Source organism: Muscardinus avellanarius, assembly GCF_963383645.1.
Source record: "Muscardinus avellanarius genome assembly, chromosome: 7".
Classification (NCBI taxonomy): domain Eukaryota; kingdom Metazoa; phylum Chordata; class Mammalia; order Rodentia; family Gliridae; genus Muscardinus; species Muscardinus avellanarius.
The window spans coordinates 92,978,285-93,002,932 of NC_137793.1; the positions used below are offsets into that span (position 1 = coordinate 92,978,285).

A 24,648-nucleotide genomic window follows, 5' to 3' on the forward strand; every position below is an offset into this window, starting at 1 on the left:
ATACCCCCAGCCCTATTTTTTAGCCTTTTTAGTTTTTGAAACAGGGTCTCATTGAGTTGGGAAGGGCTTTGCTAAGTAGCTGAGGTTGTCCAGGATCCTCTATCTCTACCTCCTGAAGGCTAGGATTACAAGCATGTGTCACCACGGCCTGCTAGAAATGGGGTTTAAAGGTGCTGGTACGTTTGGTTTCTTGTTTTGGGTTATGGATTCATGAATGTGTTCAGCTTGTGAAAATTCATTGATAGGTGCATTGATAGAATGCATTCTTTTTAAATTATGTAATATTTTAATAAAATGTTCCAACATAGAAAGGAGGATCATAGGTTTGAGGCCAACATGAGGTAATGATATAGTTTAGTCATAGAATGCCCTTGGGCTTCAATCCCCAGTACCACAAGAACAGAAGATCCAAAATTGAACTATTAAATAGCTCCCATATAATGGTGCTATTGGTATTAATTTTTTACTCTAAATTACAACATTAAATGTAAGATCTATCAGAATAATAATTTTAATCCAGTTTTCACTGCTCTGTACCCCAAGGCCACAACATGGCCTTGCATTTAGTGGGCATTCAAACTATTTTTCATGTGTTTACATCCCCACTTGCCACAGAGTTCAGATTCTAAATATTGGACATTTAGAGAGGTTTATTTAGTTGTTACTATTTTTAAGAATACTTTTCCATTATTGCTTGAGACAATTAAAATCACTGACTTCTTTTTAAAGACTGTAGTCTAGACTGCCGCAGAGGTTCATAACAGGATACATTATCTCATGTTCCAAAGTTCATGTCTTTACTTGATCAATGTTAGCAAACATCAGTGGCCAGGCAAACTTGACTCTGTGAACTCTCCATTAGGGATTAAAGTTGGAAAGCCTGTATTAATTATTTATGCTCCTGCTATTGTTGTCCTTATGGTTAACATGTTCTTAGTGAACTCCTGTCTGAAAATGTCAGTTAATATACTTGTGTTATCTGAACATTATCTGAAAATGTTAAGTAAAATATAAGGCTGGTTCCAAAGAGAATTGCACGTTGTAAATTATTAACTTCCTTCCAGAGAAGTACTGCATGCCTACTGATGAGTCTTTAGTGCTTTAGAGTTGTTAAAATCTTCATGAAGCGCCACCATGAAGATGAAGTTGAAAGGTTTAGCTTTTATTTTACTAATGATCTCAGGAGAACTTTATGCAGAAGGTAAAATTAATCATTAATAACTTTGTTCTCTGATATTACTAACTTTGTTCTCTGAAAATATTACTAATATCCATAAAATTTGCTTTTAACATCTATATAACTTGAGTTTTGATATAATCTTTCATTTTACCATATCAGTTATATAATGCATAATTTTTTAATAAATGTATATTTTTATGATATTTAGAGAACAATTTTATTTTTTTAAAAACTAGTAAGCTATTCTTATAGTAGCATAACTAAGAAAAACAAAACCCCGTGTATATCTAGGTTTAGGGGCATAGGAGACTTTTAATGATTTTCTAACTAATAATATGGCAGTTTAGAAGCCAATGTTAACCTTAATTCTGACTTTACAAATGAATCCATTCTTACCACTGGTAATTTTTTCTTCTTCTAAGGTGAGAACTCAGAGTGGGAAATTTGAAAAATAAATAACCCTAAATCATCAGCAAGATTTTCCAATTTTTATGCTTTGATTTTTATCCCACTGATTTACTCATTGGTTGGATTTATTAAATAGAGATTAAAAAGGAGACCGTCAGGAGGGGTGGTTTTTTTTTTTTTTTTTTTTTTTTTTTTTAGTAGTTTAGCTTCTAAGAGTGAGAAAGTTCTATTTATTATGTCTGGAAACAGTTAAAGATCAGCACTGTCCATGCAAATTGATACCTGTGTATCTCCTAACCATTAGAAATCTTTAAAGCCAGACTCTCTGGTGTTTTAGATTAGTGTGAGAGTGAAGTATACTAGTGTATTGTTTAGAACAGTTACTAGTGTTACTAGACTCCAGGATTAACAATCTCAGCAGTTAGAAACCAGCAAGAGTGAACAGGAAAAGTAAGAAACCATAGCAACAAAGCTTTTTTAAAGTGAACACCCTAGGGAATTTATTGAAGAAACACGGCCTGGAAGTTTTAATTGTCTTATAATTGAATAGTTTATTATATTTTTCTTTTAGCCCAAAAGCCTGCAATTAAGAGTATGAAAATGAAATAAATATAATTCATCCCATTTGATACACTTATATCTACAATAGGTTAATTTGGAGCTGAATAGTTTCCTTTGTTTATTTTTCTGATTAAATGGAAAATACAAGCTGAGAGAATTGTGTATTATCTATTTTGTGATGACATCACACTATTCCGGCTAAGTTTCTTTTACGTGGTTCTAGTCTCATTTTACACAACCAAATAAGGCAAGCTGTTTCTAGACAAGGACCATGATCTCATGTTCTAAAGTTTTAGCACACGCCCACTGGGAAACCCAGGGAAAGGAACAAGTTGACTGTGTTTCTCATTTCATGATATGCAATCATTATTGGCCTATGAAAGTCCTCGCTTTTCTTTTATTCATACATTTTATCTTTTATCCCTGATCCTGAATTCCATCCCCACAGGATAATGTTTTGACACAGCCTTAAATATACAATATACCTGTGTTGAATGTGACTTGCTTTGTGTATGTGTTTCACATTAACATTAATGAAAACTTATAGATTTTATCTTATTTTATGTTTTGTACTGTGCAAATATAGTTCCACTTTGCTTGACCTATTGAGTTGCTTTTAACCGCTGAATGGCATTGCATATTCTCTATTTACCTACTCTTCCGATGATGGGCATTCTATGTCTTCCTAACACCCTTAATTCTGACATCCATACTCTCATGTAATCATCTCTCCCTGAGATGTCTCTTGCCTGAATTCACTCACTGGTGGGACTGTTGCATCAATTCTCGTATGTACGTCTTTGAGTGCGTAATGGCAGATTACTTTGCAGAATGGTTTCGATGTATGCTGTCTCCAGAAGGATATGAATTGCCAATCATCCCCACCAACACTTCCTGCTATTCATTGTTCTTCTGGCCATGCTGCTTTTCATAAAGTGAGATCCAGTTTTTACTTCCTTGCAATCCCCTCATTCTAAGTTTGTACGTCTCTTTGTGTACTTCCTTAGATATTCAGACTTCTATGATTTCCTGAATTGTATCTGATTAGCATTTTCTTTTGGTCTGTGCCTCTTAAGAGCTGATTTTTGGGAACTCTTGGTAAACAATTCATTTTAACTTTTTGTCAATTTTAGCTATTGCAAAGTTCTTCTAAAATGTTTTGTGAAGAGTAGCTTTCATTGAAAGAAACATTTTATAATCAAAAATTTTAAATTTTTTCTTGTAGTTTCTGCTTTTTGTTTTTTTTTTTATGGAACTCTGGATCATTAAGTGTGACTGATGCCTCTGAACCTGTGCAATATGGGGCCTCAATGTCATCAAACAAATGATAAAATCTCATTTTATTGTTCCAGTTGTTTCTCTCATACCATCATCCTGCTAGTTTCCACACTTAAAGGATTATTTACATTAATCATATTTTAATTCTCAGCATATCTATTTGTTCCTTCTTTAAAGTCCTTCATTTTTGGTCTATATTATCAGAATCATCTATTTATGAATATTTATTGGACAAATTTGGAAATCTCCACCTCTGTGTTAGGTTTGCTTCATCTGTTATTATCCAGTGTGTTGGTTCCTTTTACTGTGGTTGTGCTTCTTATGAAGAAAAAAAATAGGAAGCAGGCGTGCAGGTTATGGGCAAATAGGGCAGCTGGGTAGGTTGCTGAGAAACCAAAGTAAATACCCAAAGACAATGTGCAAGACCTAAGGTTTTTTGACAACTGCTTATATGGAAGGCCCAGTGGTGATGGCCCTCATGGTGCTTTGCCAGAAAGACCAGTAGCACCAGGCCAGACACGTAGCACCTCCATCCCTCAAGGTTCTGCGCCAGGAAACGGAGCCTCCACACCTCACAGCCACTTGATCCTGCGACAGCTGATGGGACAAGCACTGATTCTCACCACAGTGCTCTACTCTGCCAGTTACTGCAGGATGAAGGATTTTCCTTCCTGAAGTTTAGGCTACAGGAAAAGTGACATCATTAGCTCTTGCTTTATCCCGTTATATGACCAGATTTCTACAGGTAGCACCAACTTCCCTAATTCCCCGCATGCAGGAGAGAAAGTCCATGCCTTTCAAGGTAACACTAATCCAGAGTTTCTGAATAGAGCCCGCAGTATTCCCTTGACGAGGTTAAGTTCTTGGGAACAGAAAAGGGCATTTTAGGGATCTGGTGTTTTACTATTCTTCTTTTCTCTAAGATTACAAAGGGGAGTTGAGCATCTGTAGATTTTTAGTATCTGCAGGGGGATCTTGCAATCATTCCCTGCCAATACTGAGGGAATGACTACAGCTGTTGCGTACTTGAAATTTGTCTAGTCCTAGTTGAGATGTGCTGTTAATATAAACACACACAAAATTTTAATGGGTAAGAAAAAAAGAATGTAAAAATATTTTAATGTATTTCATCAAATAAAACCTATTATTAAAATTAACTTCAACTATTACTTTTTACGTTTATGAAGGTGGCTACTAGAAATTTTAAAATTACCTATGTGATTTCTACTGTGTATCTATTAGAAAGTGCTAGTTACAAAGTTAGAGACTGCTTCCCTGAGGAAATTTTCTGCTGGTTTGATCTTGACTAGCAGCGATGATTAGAGTTGCTATCAGATTAATTATGATGGAAAAGAAATGCTTGTGTTGTCAAAAAAGCACCTTTTAGGTTATAAAAATAAGTTCAGGTTGAAGTGTTACTGCAAATATATATTTTTTTAAATTAAAATGTATTGTTGTTGGATCATAAGTTCCATGGTTTTAGCTTGAGCTTTCCTCATTTCAGAGAAACGCTGTGATTTTCCTACTGTGGAAAATGGGAGGATTGCACAATATTACTACACGTTTAAGACCTTTTACTTTCCGATGAACATCGACAAAAAGTTAGCATTTTTCTGCTTGGCCGGGTATACAACTGAAAGCGGGAAGCAAGAGGCACAGACCAAGTGCACAGCCGAAGGCTGGACCCCAGAACCAAGGTGCTTCAGTAAGTCGGCACAGTGAGCCACACGATGGCCACAGCGCCCCAAAAAGCAATTTATAAAAAGAAATGAATCTATTTCCATAAAATATGGAAAGTGGTTCAATGTTTTTCAATAAGAACAAAATTACTGGCAAGCTATCTTTTTTTCTTATAAAATGCCACGTCTGAAATTCTGTAAATGATACTCTCCTCCTAACATGTCTTTGTCTTTGTTTCTATTAACACTTGGAAGGGAGTAAGAGTGATAAGTAAAATTGCACTGCAATTACTGGAGGTGTTACTGGAGGTGTTGGAGAATTTTTATGTGGATCATTTTGCATAGGAATCCAGAAAACATACCTAGATGCTGGCCTCAGCCAGGACAAGACTGTTACTCTAGTGCATTTTCATTTGCAAACCCGCCATTTCCCGTGGGCCGACTTCTCTTAAAATCTCCACTGGTTGCGTTTCCATAGATTTTTGAGTTTCAGCTTGTGAGAAGGCATCAGGACAGGTTCATCTCATTAGTACACGTCACGCTATGCTACTTAAACTATCAGTTGGCCTCCAGTGTGTCAGGTGAACTCTTGAGCTAAGAATTCTTTAAATTCTGTTTTCCAAAGGAAGGGACTGTGTTTTTCTTTTTTTAAATATTTTTTATTGGTGCATTGTAGTCATACCTCTTAGTGGGATGCAATATGGTAGAGAAATGCATGCACACCCAATCACCCTTTACCCGCCCATTCCCTCTCCCTCCCTCCTTCTCATGCTTGTCTTAGTGATTGACTTTGATATGTTTTTAAAGTACTCATGTGCATTAGAGAATTTCCCTCCCCCCCATCACCTCAGTCACCTTATTTGCTGATTTTTTGATTGAGTCAGTTTTACGTAGAAGAAGAGGTTGGGTACAGTAATAACTGTGGTTGGTGTATCTAGTAGACATCTACTTGGGATAACTACCCAGTCCATGACTTTCAGAACAGAGCATAATTTAGGCATTGCAGTTTTAATATTAACTAAGAACATAGATTAAGAAATAAATCTTATTTATAACTGGAGCATTAACTGTTTACTTTAGAAAACAGAACATTAAAAGTCAGAAGATATTTTCCTGGCATGCTTTAGATAAAACTGCAGATTGACCACATGTTAATCTAGCTCCACTAGCAGGAAGTGATTTAAATATTTTAGCCTTAATTTCTCATCTGTAAGGCAGGATTAATATTGCTTCAGTGAGCTAACTCTTACAGAGGCTGCACAACAAGTATTAAATATATTTTAAAAATATTAACCCAAGAAGATTTCTTAACCCTTTTGAATTTTTTTTTAAGAAGGGCTAATAATGTGAGAACCCCAGTACAGCTAAAAAAAAAAAAAAAAAAAAAGACTGAGTTCTGTCTGGGCATGGTGGTGTATGCCTGCAATCCCAGTACTTGGGAGGCAGAGACAGGAGGATCACAAGTTTGAGACCAGCCTCAGCAACTTAGTGAGACCCTGTTTTCAAATAAAAAATAAAATAGGGCTGGGAGAGTATCTTGGTGGTAGAATGACTTTGGGTTTAATCCCCATTTCACAAACAAACAGAGTTTCTCCATGTAATTTTATTATTTATTTATATTTTATTAATATATGTTTATATAATAATATTAGTATACAATGTAATATATAATTATGCTATATATTATTTATCATTATTTTATTATTTATTTTATTTATTATTAATAATTTTGCTATTATTAATAACTAAGGTAATTTTATTATTTACTACATTATTGTTGTGTTTATTGAAAAGGAACTCTGTAAACTCAGACGTTTGGAGGAACATATCTGTGACTTAGTCTATAATAGACTGACTACTGAGTCCAGTGCAGCTAGGTGATATATAATATTGGCTGAAGAATAAAGAATAAAGTTTTTATATTACAGTGAAATGTTTGAGGTATTTAAGGATCCATTAAATAGGTATGTACTTTCTGTAATGTTATGTTAAAAATAATTGAGCTGGGGATGTAGCTCAGTGATATTAGCATGTGTGAATCCCAGTTTCATCCTCAGCAAAAGACACACACACACACACACACACACACACAAAAAAAAAAAAGGAAAAAAAATTTAACCAAAACTGTTGCTATATATTAGGAAATAGATTCAAAGGTTACTATTTGCCTTTAATAACGGTTAGTGAAAGAGGTTCTGGATATATTTAAAAAAAAAATATATATATATATATAATATATTTATTAGTGCATTATAGTTTCAAGTAATAATGTAGATCATGTCTACAAAGGCATATATTTACACAGTACTTGGTGCCCTCCCCTATCCCCTTTTGCTTCTCCATTTCCCTCCCTCCCAATACTGATTTCAAGATTCACAGTGTTATATTCACATGTATTCACACAGTCGCTGGTAGCATTTCCATGAATGAACCTCAGCCTTCTTCCTCCGCTCCCCTTCCTCCCTGGCTCCACTGAGGAGCTCCTCCATCATCCAGCGTCCCTCTGGTATCTCAAATATTCCCTAGGTCGAGCGTATTAGAGAAAATATATGTCTCTTCTCTTTCTGTGGTCGGCTAATCTCACTTAAATAATGTTCTCCAGGTCTTTCCATCTTCTCACGAACGACATATTTTTTCTAAGTAATGCGGCAAGGTTAGGAATGATGATTAGAATGGAAATTGTAAATGATTAGAAAGATAAGGTGAAACTGAATCTACTGTCAAATGAATTTTATGCAGGATTTGTAAGATATGTCTCAAACTAAATGAAATAAAGAAATGATGTAATGAAAACCTTTTCTATTTCTCCCTTTCACAATTTTGTCCTAATTTTACAATTTAGTAAAAACAAGCTTAATTTCAGTACAAAAAAAGAAATTTTCTTTCTATAGAGAAATGCACGAAGCCTGAACTAAGAAATGGTTATATCTCTGATGCAAAATTATCCTACAAAATTCAAGAGAATATGCGTTACAGTTGTTCTTCTGGATATAAAACCCCTGGAGGGAAGGACGAAGAGGTGGTTCAGTGCCTTTCTGAAGGATGGTCTTCTCAGCCAACTTGCAGGAAGGAACATGGTAAGTGCAAGAATCATACTGTAAGCTAGGAGTGGTGGTGCTTGCTGGTATCCAGCAATTGGGAGCCTGAGGCAGGAGGATTGCAGATCTAAAGCCATCCTCAGAAACTTGATGCTCCACAACTTAATGAGAATCTTTTTCAAAATAAAAAGTAAAAAGTAGGGCTAGGGGTATAGATCAGAGTTAGGACATCCCTGGCTTTAATTCCTAGTAACACACAAACATACACACGCACACACACACACACACACACACACACACACACAATTATATTTTAAAACTGACAATAAGAGCTGGTCAGGCTAGTAGTTTTTTCTATTTAGACATTTCCACTTAATATAACTTATTTGTATTTTGTCTAAAAATGTGAAAAGTTTGATATTATGTTGTTTTTGTCAAATCCTGTCTTCTTAATCAGTGGGTCTCAACTCCTATAAAATACCTACTTCAGCAATATCTACTTTAGACTAATAAAAAGAATAGCAATAGAAAACAACAACAACAAAGTTTAATAAACCTTTTTCCCACAACATACACAACACTATTTTCTTTATTACAGAGCAATTTGGAGTCATGCACATTGTTTTATATTGTTAACCAATAACAGTTATGTTTAACCTAATCCTTTGAATATGCATTCTTTGTTTGTCTGCTATAAGTTAATTAAATTGTGAATATCCAAAGATGACATATAATGAAAAATTGTCATTTCACAAGAATTTGTTTGAATTTTGGCCTTTGGGCCCATACCAAAAATCATAATTCAAATAAAGAAGACTGATGGATTTAGATCACACGGTATATGAAGAAAGAGAATACAGAAGCAAAGGCAAATTTTATTTTTCAATTTTGCCAAGAGTTTGTTGTTGCTGTATATTCTTGGGGGTCATTGAAAATAGATTTTGAGAATTATTTTAATTATCCTAAGCTACTGATGAAGTTCATAATATGTAACTTTTATTTTTTTTAGAAACATGCTCGGTCCCGGAATTACAGAATGGAAATTATTCTACAGCTCAGAGAACATTCAAAGTGAAAGATAAAGTGCAGTATGAATGTGCTGCTGGCTACTACTCGGCCGGAGGAAAGCAGAGAGAGGAGGTGGAATGCCGCACGTACGGGTGGTCGCTCACTCCGAAATGTTCCAGTAGGTTCTCACTGCGAATAAGACATACTGTTATACAGTCGAGCTACGCCACCTCTGATCATCCTTCCAAAAGGACTGAAAGCAGAAAATTAGAGTCAGACATGAATATTCATCTTTATAGCTGCACAGCTTATCATAGCTGAATCATGGAACCAACCCAGGTGTCTCTATATGTGGAAGCTAGGCAGAAACTGGGATGTAAGAGGGGCTGGAGCTCATGGAGGAGAACCCTCAGTGGAATATGCTGGGAGGGTAGAGGTGGGGGAGGGAGAATTAATGAAGTGAACATTTCCATTGATGATATGTACATATGCGAAATTACCAATGCCCATCTCAAAACATGTATGGGGAATGGGGAAAGTAAGTGGGAGTCAGAAAGGGAGAGCTCACCAAGGGCTTTGTGCACATGTGTCCCTTTCACTCTGAACTCCATTATGATGTGAGACTACAGTGTACCAATAAAAGTGTATGTATATATTTATGTATAAACTTACTTTCACTTAAAAAAATTCCTGTCGTACAGGAAGTATTTATAAGTTGTTATGCTAATTATGCTTTATTTTTTATAGTTTTCCCTTTTAGCTTTAGTTATGTTCATGGTAGGCTTGGATCATTTAAAGTTCTCAAGTTGGTCTGGCTTACTGGTGCATGCGTGTAATCCCAGCATTCGGGAGGTGTAGACTGGAGGATCTCGGTTCACAGACAGCCTCAGCTACTTAGAGAGGCCCTTCCCGACTCAGTGAGACCTTGATTCATAAGTAAAAGGAATATAAAATAGGGCTGGGGGTGTAGATTGGAGGTAAAATGCCCCTGGGTTCCATCCCCAGTAACGCAAAATAAATAAAGTTCTCAAGTAAAATAAAATTCATTTTAGTTCACAGAATTAAAATAGGCATAATGAAACTGTGTTTGTGTATATATTCATATATATATACATATATATATGTACACATATGATAAATTTTGTAGTGTTATTTTGTTAGTTAAAATATAACATGACAGGTGGCGAATGCTTGTAATCCCCGCACTTGGGAGGTGGAGACAGGGAGGATGGTGCAGGTTCGAAGCTAGCCTCACTGGCTTAAGAGACCCTGTTTCCAAATAAAAATATAAAAATAGGTCTGGGAGTGTAGCCCAGAGGTAGAAGGGTTTCCAGGAACCCCAGTACCACAATATATATCATGACAGATTTATTAGTGTTTTTTATTTTAGGTATGGCATGTAAGTAGTAAGTGTATTTTGTTGTAGCAGGAAAAATAAACACTTTATTGTATTTTATCCACTCTTTCATTTTTAGAATTAAAGTGCTCTTCTTTAAGATTGATGGAGAATGGCTATTTTCATCCTATAAAGCAAACCTATGAAGAGGGAGATGTAGTTCAGTTTTTCTGCCATGAAAATTATTATCTGAGTGGATCTGATCTAATTCAGTGCTATAACTTTGGCTGGTACCCAGAGTCACCTGTATGTGAAGGTAATTTTAAAATTTCATCTAGATAACTGACATCTCCTATCTTAATCAGCTTTAGTCTCTATGAGCTCTAAAAAAATCCGTGTTGATATCTAATTCCCGTCTAAATGCTATTTGTGTGTGTGTGTGTGTGTGTGTGTGTGTGTGTGTGTGCGCGCGCGTGTGTACGTGTGTGTGTGTGTGTGTGTGTGTGTGTGTGTGTGTGTGTGTGATACTGGGGGTGGAACCCAAGGGCTTTTCTACCTCTGGGCTACACTCCCATACCGATTTTATACTTTCTTTGGAAACAGGGTCTCACTAAGTTGCTGAAAACCTTACTCAGTAGCTGAGGCTGGCTTCGAACCTGTGCAATCCTCCTGTCTCCGCCTCCCAAGCGTGGAGATTACAAGAGTGTGCCGCCATGCCCAGCTTAAATGCTATTTTCTTTCTTTCTTTCTTTCTTTCTTTCTTTCTTTCTTTCTTTCTTTCTTTCTTTTTTTTTTTTTTTTTGGTGGTACTGGGGTTCCTGGAAGCCCTTCTACCTCTAGGCTACATTCCCAGACCTATTTTTATACTTTTTATTTGGAAACAGGGTCTCTTAAGCCAGCGCGGCTGGCTTCGAACCTGCGCGATCCTCCTGTCTCCGCCTCCCAAGCGCGGGGATTACAAGCGTGCGCCACCGTGCCTGGCGTTAAATGCTATTTTTAAATAGTGTCTTTTACATCAATGTTACTCTCAGTAATCTGTATTCTAACTGAAAAACTTTAAGCTTTGTATTAATTTGTAGAGTGGACATAACTTTTTAGTTTAATGTTTATAATTTCTATTATAAGTGTTAAGTCTCTTATTGTAGTTAATAAGTTTTATGACTGAAAATTACCAGAATCAAGTACTCTAAGACAACAGCTTTGTGAGGACACTTTCTTGACTGGCCACATTTTTCCTAATGTGAATATTCAGTCTCCAAAACAGTGAGATAGGAAGCTAAGAATCCAAAAGAATGTTACTCAGAAAAAAAAAAAAAAGGAAAATAAGGCCATCTAGTAAAAGCTATCCAAAAATGCAATACCTGAGCTCACATTTCTATTACCGACGTGTTCGAGCAGGTGCTATGATTACCTGTCGGAAGACACCAATTCAATAGTCATTTAGACACAACCACAAGGGGCTATGAAGACCTTAGTCTGGCAAAAAAGAACATGAAAAATAATTGTGTTGCAAATATTATTATAAAATCAGGTACAAAGTGCTTAAATAAATATTACAGATTCTGATGGGCATGGTGTGAGATAGTATTTATAGAAATGATGGATAATATTTTAACTGGAATTCACAAAAACCCACAAGGAGTTTGAGGATTGGAGAGATAGGGAAAGGCAAAAGGTTTGAGAGTGTTTTCTCTGGAATGTGGGAAATGATGGCCTCATTATTCCCTCAGGCCAGGGGAAAGACATGGAGGTAGAAATTAGCATGCCAGCAGGCTTGTGATTTTCTAGTACATACTCATGAGCTGTGGATGGTAGCTGAGTAATGTTTTCCCCACTATGTCCGAGAGATATCCACATCCTAATCCTTGGAACCAGTGATGTTGCCTTATATGACAAAAGGAAGTTTGCAGATGTGTTGAAGGGTCTTGGAGGCACTATTATCTGGGATTATTCATTTCAACCCTACATGTAATCACAAACATATTTACAAAAGGGAAAGAAGCGAGGTTTGACTACAGAAAAGAAAGTAAGAGATGTGGAGATGGAAGGAGCAGGTTAAAATGCTACAAGAAAGGGAGCCTGAGACGAGGAGTACGGGCACTTGCAGAAGCTAGGAAAGTCAAATTAGCGGATTGTCCTCCGGACCCTCACAAAGGAAGGTGGCCCTCTGGAATCCTCAATCTTAGCTCAGTGAAAGTGATTCTGGATTTTTGTTCTCTAAAACTATAAGAGAATAAAAGTGTTTGAAGCCACGAAGTTGTGATAATTTGTCACAGCAGCAACAGAAAACTAACACAAGTGGGTATTTTATAGTTCAGAACAGGTTTTAATTCAGATCAACATGGATTCAAGAACAGATCTGCCACCTAGCCCTAATTTACCTACTTCATAAATTTTAGTTTATCTATAAAATAGAAGAAATGATAGTCTATACTTAAGAAAGTTAGAGAACTAAAAAAAATGAATTTAAGATGTTTGCTGCTTTATCATTCTATGGATGCATTCAATGTAACCCCAATCCCAGCAACTTCCAACTGCACAGTAAGGATTTGGATTTAGAATGCCAGCCCAGCCCTCACAGAAACAAGGTAGCTGTGTGGGCAGCAGGGCTTGGTTGCTAAGGAGAGGTGCCTGGGGGTGTAGCCTAGGGGATTGTTTAAGGTTCCTGCCTCCCAGGGCTTGCTTTCCACTTCTGACCTCCATGCAGTGAGTGATGTCTTGCCTTCTCCTTCCCTTGCTTTCCACCAGCATGCCCTGAGCTGAACACATCCACTGAACCCCTAAATCTCGAAGCTGTGAGCAATCAAATTCCTTCTTCTACATTGTATGGTCAGTGCTTTTGGATTATAGAAGAGGGAATATTGACAGAAACATGCATGCACCAATGTTTTATCTTATGGCTTCTGTAGCTTCAAGTATGGGTGTAGTTTCTCTGGCTGCTCTGCATCAGTGTTTAACAAGGCTGCGAGTGAGCGCTCAGCTGGGACTGCGGCTGATCCAGGGCTGGGCCGGGCCGTCTTCTTCTGCACCCACTGTGGGCCTTGGCAACTGTCCCTGCTTTTCAGGCTGCAGACCTTGAGAGTTTCAGTGTCTTTCCGGCTGTCAGCTTGTGGCCTTCTCCTTTGGAGTCTCAGGATGTGGCAGCTCGCTTCTTCAAAACCAGTAGGGAGAGAGAGTCTGTCATGAAGGATCATGGTACAAATTTATGTCGTAAAATCATATGTAATTCATCATCTTTGCTGTCTTCTCCTGGCTGGAAGCAAGTCACAAGGTCCCACTTGTGGAGAGGAATGGTATAAAAGGAAGTGAACAGGAGATGAGGGTCAATGGGGTGCTCCTAGAATCTTCCTGTCTTATGAACATTCTTTAAATATTTATTTTTTGTAATTATATGACTTCATTAATTTTTTCAAAAGGGAGAAGAAATAGATGCCCTCCTCCACCTCTGCCTCCAAACTCGACAACTCAAACGCATTCAGCAGTGTATCGTCATGGAGAGGTCGTTCGTATACAATGTGAAATTAATTTTGTGATCCAGGGGTCAGAAGAAATACGCTGTGAAAATGGAAAATGGACAGAACCTCCAAAGTGCATTGGTTGGTGACACTTTAAATATGCCTTCCTTAAAATAAAATCTGGGCACATTGAGTAAATGGCATCTTCTCTTTCCACCTTTGCAGTAGAGAAGGAGAAAAAAGCCTGCAAGGAACCACCCCTCATTGAGAATGGCGCAGCGAGCCTGCACGCGAAGGTCTATTACAGCGGGGACAAGGTGACATACAGATGTGAAAGGGGCTACCGTGCCCGTGGGTCAAGCGAGATAACGTGTAATCGTGGAAAATGGACACGTCCCCCTGCTTGTGTAGGTGTGTATGTCGCATTTAACAAGAGCCAAGCCAACAATAGAGTACTAGATTTTAACTTCTCTTTACTTAATCTCCATATCCTAAGCCAGAGACCACCAATACCAGAGTTTGAAGCACAATGCTAAGGGACCTATTCTTTTGTGTGTAGGGAATCAGTAGCATTTAAGCCAATGTAAATATAAACTAAAAAAAATATTTGAAATATATTAGTGCCAGGCACTGTCAGATGACCTGTGTAAGCAGCGTGGCCTATGAGCTTTAAATGAGTGCATGTAGGTGAGGATGCGCTTCCTTAGAGAGGCAACAAAGGACATATGGATTGAAAGACCCGTGAGCGTGATCTACTACCTCTCCCCGTATGTCCTCTGATGTTAGGATGGCTCATTCTTTCCTGATGTGGGTAAGTCTCACTGACATTACTTTTGCATCTGGTCATTCCTAGACTCTAAGACAGTCTCTGCTCTTTGGTTTTGCTGAAGAGCACCACCAGTATACAAGATCAGTCCTGGATGCTACCCTTCCTGTCCTCCTTCAGATTTCTTGATCAGACATCAAAGAGATCTCCACAAACATATTTACCTAAGATGCATATTACCTAAGACAAAAGCTATGAAGGGTGATAAATTAGCAGAGTAAAAGAAAGTTTCTGAAGGTACAGAGAAAAAAATGGATATTTTATCCATGAATTGACTTAGAACTAAGATGAAGAAAAATGGAAGAAAACAAAGTGTTAATTACCCAAGGGCAGCTTTAGAGCTGGCTAGAAACATTAGGTTGAAGAACATCAATTCCCTTTGCATACATTTTTAAGAATATCTTACAATTCCTTCACAATCAAGAAAATAGAATAATAATCACATTTGTTCTTGCTGTTTATTTTTGTTTAGCAAATTCAAAAGGTAATTGATTTGGATAGCCTTTCTTTCATTTCTAATGAATTGTTTTCCTAAGCTATATAGGACAAATATTGAGATACCATAATTTTATTACATTATTATGTTATGAGTTTGTACTAACTTAAAATAACTTCTTCTTTTAGCAAATATTGAGAATTGTAGTCTTCCACCCGTCGTAACAAACGGAGCTGTTGTTGATGGGTTACTGGCAAGTTATACAACAGGATCCTCAGTAGAATATAGATGCAATGAATATTACTTACTGAAGGGACCAAAAACATCTCATTGTGAGCAGGGAAAATGGTCATCTCCACCTGTGTGCTTGGGTAAGAAAGAGAATATACCAAATTAATTTTACCGACATGTTTGTATTTCCATGTGATTTTTGTATTATAGAAATGATTATGTGTGAATGTTTTTTCCAAATGTTTTTTCTCTCCTTTATTTCAATTTATATTATTTTATTTTATTTTATTTCATTTGGTACTGGGGATTGAACCCAGGGGCATTCTACTTCTGATTGCTACAATTCCTGTACCTTTTATATTTTTGTTTTTGAACAGTTAGGTTGCTGAGAGATACTTGCTGAGGCTGTTCTTGAACCTGCGGTCCTCTTGTCTCAGCTTCCCAAGTACTAGGATTATAGGCATGTGCCACCATGCCCAGTTCTCATGTGGCTCTCTCTTCTATATTGAAAGTAGGAAATTTCTAGCATCCTAGTGTCTAGGCAACATTAATTTTTACCCCTTACTTCTTTTTATTGTGGGAAAATATATACAAATATATTATTAACCACTTTAACTATTTCAAGTATACAATTCAATGGCATTACATATATTCAATTTTTGTGACCCATCAGTTTTTGTGTTGTTTTTCTCTTAACTGAAAATCTCCTCTTCTTATAGCCTCTTATACATTTCTGCTTGTTTTGCCATCAGCATGCCATTTGGAGAGATAGATAATCAGTTCATCTCTGGTGGGCGTATCGCTCATAGCTCCATACAGCCATTTCCTTACCCAAATGTTCACATTTGTGTCATCCTGTTGATCATATAAAAGGATTATAGCTGCTCTAAATATATTTTTAATTAAAGCATAACATAATGAATGTTCATGTTGCAAGGGGAAAATTAGGCAGTTGTCAAAGTAATTGCCTATTTTGAAATAACTTAGAAAATAGTGTTTACTTCTCGTCTCAAGCCTGTTTTGACTTTGCTCTCCTGGGTTACACTGATGGATAATAAAACAGCTCAGTATGGTGCATTAAACATGTTATATTATGATTTCTACACATGAGCAATGCATACTAATCTTCCTATAAGTTTCAATGAAATGGTCACTAAGATCAGAACATTAGAATACTTAAACTATAAAAGCAAAGCATTATTTACTAAAAATAACAAGTAAACTGAAGCATCTAAAAAAACAAAACAAAACAGAAACTATCAGTAAACTTGCCCATACAAATCCTGTTAATGAGTTAGATAATAAATGTACTTCCAAACCTTTTTCTACACATACACACACATGCACAACAAAAAATTCTATGATACTATACAGACATTTTGTGTATTGATTTTTCACTTAAATATATTGTAAACTTGGCTTATCTTACTTCTCCATATATTTTAATGGCTACATGATGTTCTACAGCACAGACACACCGTAAATGAATTCAATCACATTATTGATAGATGTATTGTGCTCAACAATTTACAATCCAACAGTGTATTTTACAACTAAATATTTGCGCATTAAGAGCCAGGCATGGTGGCACACGCTTGTAATCCCCACGCTTGGGAGGCGGAGACAGGAGGATTATACAGATTCTTAGCCAGCCTTGCTGGCTTAAGAGACTCTGTTTCCAAATACAAAAATATAAAATAGGTCTGGGAACCGAACGTGGGTGGTGCACGCTTGTAATCCCAGCATTTGGGAGGCTGAGACTGGAGGATCACGGGTGGTAGACAGCCTCAGCTACTTAGTGAGGCTCTTTGCAACGTAGTGAGACCCTGTTTTAAAATAAAGAATAAAAAATAGGTCAGGGGATGTAGCTTGGAGGTCAAATGCCCCTGGGTTCCATCCCCAGACCTGCAAAAAATAAAATAAAATAAAATAAAATAAAATAAAATAAAATAAAATAAAATAAAATAAAATAAAATAAAGTAGGTCTGGGAGTGTAGCCTGGAGGTAGAAGGGTTCCATATCCAGTATGACCAAAAAAAAAAAATTGTGCATTAAAAATCTTTATAGCCTGGCGTGGTGGTACATGCTTGTAATCCTCGTGCTTGGGAAGTGGAGACAGGAGGATCACACAGGTTTGAAGTCAGCCTCGCTGGCTTAAGAGACCCTGTTTCCAAATAAAGAAAATATAAAATAGGTCTGGGAGTGTAGCCCAGAAAAGGGTTTCCAGGAATCCCAGTACCACCAAAAAAAAAAAAAACTTTATTATTATATTTTAGAAAAGTTATTTATACATATGTTTTGTCCATGTTTTATTTTCTGCTTATTCTTTGGATTTTATGATTTGAAATTTCCAGAACAAAGAGGTCTGGAATTTTACTTTTTTTTTAATTGTTAAATTGCCCTTCAGAAAGTTTTTTTTTTTTTTTTTGTACTGGGGAATGAAACCAGAGACATTCTACTTCTGAATTACACCATCAGCTTTATTTTATTTTTTTATTTTGAGATAGGGTCTCAGTATGTTGCGAAGGGCCTCACTAAGTTGCTAAGGTTGGGTGGGATACTGCCATCCTCCTGTCTCCCAAGTATTAGAAATAAAGGTGTGAGCCACTATGCCCAGCTCAGAAAGTTTATTCTTATTTATAACTCTACCATTAGTAAACTAGAGTAAAAGTTTCTTAATTTTTGTCAACTTTGAATATATTAATCTTTACATTTGGGGAGTAATCTAATAAGCAAAATTATTTGAATTCATTTAAGTGTGAATACATTGGACATTTTCCAATTTGCCACTGGCCATAAATCTGTTTTTACTATGAATGACTATTCATAGTTTAGCCATTTTTCATCCTTGTGAGTATGTGTACATGAATTATTCTGCGTTTGAGAATCATGTATACTACAACTACCATTTGTTTTATTTTTATTTGCAGTGCTGTGAAACTTAGGTTAGTTTGTCTCAAGCTCCTTTAGGCTTTTACTTCTGGCTCTTGCCTTTCAAGTAATTCTTGTGAGGACACTCCCGTTCAAACACAAACACATTTCTACCTAACATGTTTCTACTGCTCTCATGTTTTAATAGAAGTTTTTATGATATGATTGATATTGCAATAACTGGAAGTACTATCTGAGGATAGAGACTGGATTAAAATATTAGTCTCGGCATGGTGGTATGCACCTGTAGGCCCAGTTCTTGGGAGACTGAGACAGAAGGATTGTAAGTTGGAGGATAGCCTCAGCAACTTGGAGAGATCCTGTTTCAAAATAAAAATAAAATACACCTTGGAGAGTAGCTCATAGGCAACATGCACATGAAATTTCCAGAACAAAGAGGTCTGGAATTTTACTTTTTTTTTAATTGTTAAATTGCCCTTAAGAAGCATGCACTTTGTATTGAAGCATGCACTTCAATACAAAATAAAAACATAAATGTATGTATGTATGTATGTATGTATGTATGTATGTATGTATGTATGGAATGGAAGGTTAATAATGAAGCAACCTCATAAGGGATGACAAGAATTTCTAGAATTCTCTCATTCTATATCTATATCTGCATGGATTGCCTCACAACATTCAGGCATGATGCTAATGAGAATCAGAGCGAATGGTAGAGATGGATCTTTGAATCAGAGCAGGAGAAGATGGCTTTGCACATCTTGTTTATCTGCTGGAATTGAGAGTTCTGTCACTACAAACTTGGGCAACAGCATGATAAAGAATAGATTTTTCTTTTGTGATTTTTTTTTGTGGTACTGGGGAATTGAGTGCAAGGGTATTCTACCTTCTAGGTAACGCCCCCAACTCCTTTCATTTTATTTACTTATTTATTTTTACTTTAAAACAGGGTCTCTCTAGATTGCTGAGAGTTTCACTACGTGTCTAAGGCTGGCCTTGGGCATGTGATCCACCTTGTCTCAGCCTCCCAAGTACCAGGATCACAGGTGTCTGCCACACCCAGCTAAGACTGTTCTATCAAAAGTCTCTACCTCCCTAGCTCTTCCCTGCTCTCTCTCTACTCCACCCCTTCTGCTTGGTCTCTCCTTACACTTCCTCAGTCAAGCCAGGCACATTTTCACCTCAGGGACTTCACGTTGGCTATCTCCTTTTCCAGGAACCAGAAAATGGCACGGCTTCCTCCTCAGCCTTCTTCAAGTTTTGGGGCAAATACTTATTTAGGCCACTCAGTCTTTTAACTTAAAAGTACAACCTCCCTTCCCCAGACATTTTGATAGCATCTCCTCCACACTACTTTTCTTTTGTTCCATCTAATCTATTCTACGTTGTGGTTAAAAGATGGTCAGAAATCACAAAATCCATTTTTATTTATTATACTTATTACTTATCACACATTTCTCAATTAGACGCTCCATGGGGCCTGGGGTCTTTGTTTCATTCATTGATATGTATCAAGTAGCAGGTTTTCTATGCGTATTTATACATTAAGTATATTTTCTATTTTAAGTTTAGATGATTAACCTAATCGATGGTCTTAAACACTACTTTTGATTTTTCAAATTATGTGGCTTTAATTTATAATATAACAAAGATAGTAAAAATGCATAAGTTCATTTGATAGTAATAAAGCATTTTTTATTCTTTTATGTGCGAGGAGCTTTAATAATGACAAATCTCAGTCAAGGCACAGTAGTATACATCTGTAATCCCAGTACTTCTTTTTTGCTTTATTTTATAGTATTGGGGAATTGAATGCAGGGGTATTCTACCTTCCAGGTAACACCCCAACCCCTTTTATTTTATTTTTTATTTTGAAACAGGAGGCTGAGACAGGAGGATGACATGTTTGAGGCTAGTCTCAGAAACTTAGTGAGGCCCTCCACAACTTAGTAAGATACTGTTTCAAGATTAAAAAATAACATAGGACTGAGGAAGAGGTGTAGCTCAGAGGTAGAATGCCCTGAGTTCAATCCCCACTACAATAAATGAATAAATAAATAAATATTTCAATTGTAAAATATTATTTATGATAAAAATCTTAATTGTAAAATATTGTTTATGATGCCTTTCATAATTTTTATTTTAAAGATACATAACTTTCCTATGAAATGAATAAAGGATTCAAAAGAACATTTTCTTTTTCAGAGCCATGTACTGTTAATGTGGATTACGTGAACAGAAACAATGTAGAGATGAAGTGGAGATATGAAGGAAAGGTCTTACATGGAGATTTCATAGATTTTGTATGTAAACAGGGATATGACTTGTCTCCATCAACCCCTTTGTCTGTATTATCTGTACAGTGCAATAGAGGAGAATTGAAATATCCATTATGTGTAAGAAAAGGTAAAATGATTACTTTTAAGTAATTTCTCATATTAGTAGTAGATATTAAGCACCTTGGTTGAAAATTCATTCTTATGATACTAAAGAATTCACCACCGTCTTCTACTCTATATGTTTGGAATAATACAGTTGGCAAATGCCAGTCAGAAAAGGCACTTCTATAGAAGTGTATTATACTAACATATTTTAATTCCAAGAAATCATTTTTTGCTTTAATTTTGTGTGGTAGAGAGGGAGGGGGAGAGAGAGATCATTTCTTACATAGGGAAAAAATTTTTATATATCACAAAAATATTTTATAAATATTATCAGAGCATCAGAGGGTTATTTGGCTTGATGTCAGCACTCAGTGGCATTGTGAAGCCTTTCTTTATGTGGGGTTGCTGGGGAACATTGTCTCAGAGAAGAATGTAATGCACAATGTAAGAGATTTTATGTACTCAAGGATATAGGGATGATTACTTTTAGTAAAAACAAAAAGAAGCCAGGAGTGGCGGCGCATGCTTGTAATCCCAGCATTTGGGAGGCTGAGACCAGAGGATCGTGGTTCGTGGACAGCCTCAGCTACTTAGTGAGGCCCTTTGCAACTCAGTGAGACCCAGTTTCAAAATAAAGAATAACAGAAAATAGGGCAGGAGGAATAGTTTGGAGGTCAAATGCACCTGGGTACGTTGGATCCATCCCCAGACCTGCCAAAAAAAAAAAAAAAGAAAAAAGAAAAATAATACCTAAGGTCTTCAAGCTAGATTGAAAAGGAAAAGTAAAACCATAGTTTAAATTATTTTGATCACTGTAAATAGATATTTAAATTTTATAATATCAATTCCAATTATAGTAAAATTTAAAGTATGACATTATTGCAAAAATTTTCAGTATTTAAAAGTATTTGAGTACTGTTTTATAAATGCTCTCAGAGCAATGGGAAATCTCATTCTATTTTTGTAGTAATTTTTTCGAAATATTTGTGAAATATTTATTTGTGCTTTGCAATTATACTTCACGAGGTTCAGAGTGATAGAAAAACATTTTTATCAAGTATTGACTAGACAAAAATAATGTTTGTAAACTACAACTCAAGTTAGTGAATAACAGCCCAAGGAAGACTGGCATAAAGGAATAAAAGCGATATCATTAACATCGAGGTACCCTGGGCATCTGTAGCAATTTTTAAAGCACTAGATGCCTAGGACAGCAATTCATTGTATACTTTAAAATCATTTTTTGCAGAGTCTAGAGGGATGTGTGCACCTCCTCCACTTATTAAAAATGGATTTATGATCAGTTCAACAGTAACCGCCTATGAGAATGGTTCCTCAATAGCGTACAGATGTTTTGATCACCATTTCCTGCAGGGATCGAGGGTGGTCTACTGTGTAGAGGGAGTGTGGACTGCACCGCCATTGTGTTTAGGTACGTACTTCTAAATATGCCTCCATTTATTTGTTTGTTTGTTTGTTTGTTTTGTGGTGCTTGGGATTGAGCCCAGGAGCACTCTACCTTCAAGCTACACCACCAGCCCTATTTTTGCTTCTTTATTTGGAAACAGGGTCTCACTAAGTTGCGGAGGGCCTAAGTAGCTGAGGCTGACCAGGAACCCCGATCCTCCAGTCTCAGCCTCCCAAGTACTGGGATCACAGGCGTACACCACCACACCTGGTTCTAAATATGCCTCCATTTAATCAGGCAAAATGACAGTGTTGAACTTTCTGTCGTTTGTGTTGACAGGATGCTAATGTAATGCTTAATTGGCTGCATCTGTGCTCTTTTATTAGCTGCCTGTTTAACCACTGGTTTCTGTTCTTTCCTCTAGATCACAAAAAATTAGTTCAGTTTGCTCTAGCAAGTGCTTATTAAGCACAAATCACATATCGGGTACCAGTTTGTTACTAGGCTATCAGCTGAATGTACCCTAGTGGTAGGGTGACATGGTAACAATGATCATAAAGTATGATCGGCGCAATGAGTAGAAAACATGAGCGCACTAGGGGAACAGGAAACAGCCACCTCGAGAAGGAAAGAGGAAGCACATTGGTGCCCTCTTAGCAAATCATCCTAATAGAAGCCACATTTACCAAGAATCTCAGAAGCCGTTAAATACCCATGCTAGGCAGGTACTCTACCACTGACTCAAATAATAATTCTAACTGGTTTGCCACTGTCTGGAATTTTAAGGTGATCACGAGTAGAAAACATGATTCCTGTTAGTACCAAGATTTTTTTTCTTCTCTCTTCTTTTTGTTTTTCTTCTTTTTCTTCAGAGCCTTGTACATTATCTTTTGTTGACATGGAAAGGAATAATTTAGTCTTGAAGTGGACTTTTGACAACAGACCACATATTTTACATGGAGAGTATATTGAATTCCTTTGTATGAGAGATACGTATATAGCTGAGTCATCCAGTATCAGCTCTGAACTTCGAGTGCAGTGTTACAGAGGACAGTTGAACTATCCCAGGTGTATTCCAAGACAGAGGTAAGGAGGGGCTGGCACCTGGAGCTCTTTCTGTCTGTCAGATTGTTATTCTTGAGATTCATCATGTCATAAATTTCAGAAATATTATGTTCTACGATACTTATGGACAATTAGAAAGAAAAAAGAATTTCTTTTCTATTTTTTTAAATCAAGTAAACTCCCGGAAGTATTACTTAATTAAACGTACTTTCTGATTTGTCAGAAGTCAAAATGCTGTTTGCCACTTGATATTTGTTGCACACTGACAACTGAACAACTGAATTAATATGTATGTACAATATGGAGATATTACAAGTTTAACCTGTGTGTTCTGAGATTAGAAAATCACATTTTCTCTCATTTTCAGCATAAGTTCTAAGTTCGTGTGCAATGAGTAAAGGTTGGGAAACACAGTTGTACAAACCTTTCTACAGAGAAAAGGGCATGCCTATAATTATTAAAATTATGCTGATTTAGCCAGACGTGGTGATGCTGTAATTCCAGTTTTAAGAAGGCTGAAACAGGAGGTTGAGACCATCCTCAGCAATTTAGTGAGACTCTTAGCAAGCTAGTGAGACCCTGTTTCAAAAGAAAAACAAAAACAGGCTGAGGTATAGGTTGGAGTTAGAATGCCGCAGGTTCGTACACACACACACACACACACACACACACACACACACACACACTTGGTGGTGTTTATTTTCAGGACTACATTTGTAGATGAGAAAGGGAAAATATATATTTTTTACTACCTAATAAATGAGAAATAATCTTATTTTAGAAAAATATTAAAAGAATACAATAAGATGAGTATGTCAGTTAGTAAAATTAGTCTTTAATAGAATCAGAATTTTGATTTGTTTGGAGATATAATAGAAAATGGAAATTATATTTTGTGCTTAACTAAGAATACATAGAATAACTAATGGCAAAGTACTACATGAACTACAGAAAGACAACTTTTTAGATACTAGGAACACTAAAAATATCTATAATACATATGGGTAGAAATAATTATTTTGATTGATTGATTGATTGATTGAGTTTGTTTCCTGGACTTGAACCCAAAGATATTCTGTCTCCAAGCTACACCCTCAGTCTGATTTTATTTTTTATTTGGAAACAGGGTCTAATTTGGATAATGAGAGCCTCACTAAGATGCTGAGGCTGGCTTTGACCCTGCAATCCTCCTGTCTCAGCCTCCCAAATTCTGAGATTACAAGCGTATGCCACACCACCTGGGTCAATTATTTTTTAATTGTTATAAAAGTAGGGTCAAATGTTTATATACTCTTCAGATGTGTTGGTGTAGCTTGGATTCCTTATTTCAAGGAGAAAATAACATAAAAAGTGTTGTAAAAATGTTAGTGTACTAACACTGAGTTTTTAAAGGTAAACTGGTGATACTGTGTATCAAGTATGGTAACTTGCTTTTCTTGGTATCTATTTTATTTTATTTT

General features: G+C 36.5%; 1 protein-coding gene across 1 annotated transcript; it reads left to right on the forward strand.

Annotated features, from left to right (window-relative positions):
• Nucleotides 1-1,140: 1,140 nt before the first annotated feature.
• Nucleotides 1,141-23,213, forward strand: LOC308265403 (coagulation factor XIII B chain-like; the record flags this gene model as incomplete). Its single annotated transcript, XM_080699083.1, has 11 exons — nt 1,141-1,201; nt 4,932-5,132; nt 7,998-8,183; nt 9,154-9,330; nt 10,628-10,804; nt 13,905-14,084; nt 14,169-14,354; nt 15,394-15,576; nt 20,537-20,737; nt 21,965-22,147; nt 22,996-23,213. 11 exons carry the CDS (start codon nt 1,141-1,143, stop codon nt 23,211-23,213), a joined length of 1,953 nt encoding a protein of 650 aa, XP_080555209.1.
• Nucleotides 23,214-24,648: the final 1,435 nt, after the last annotated feature.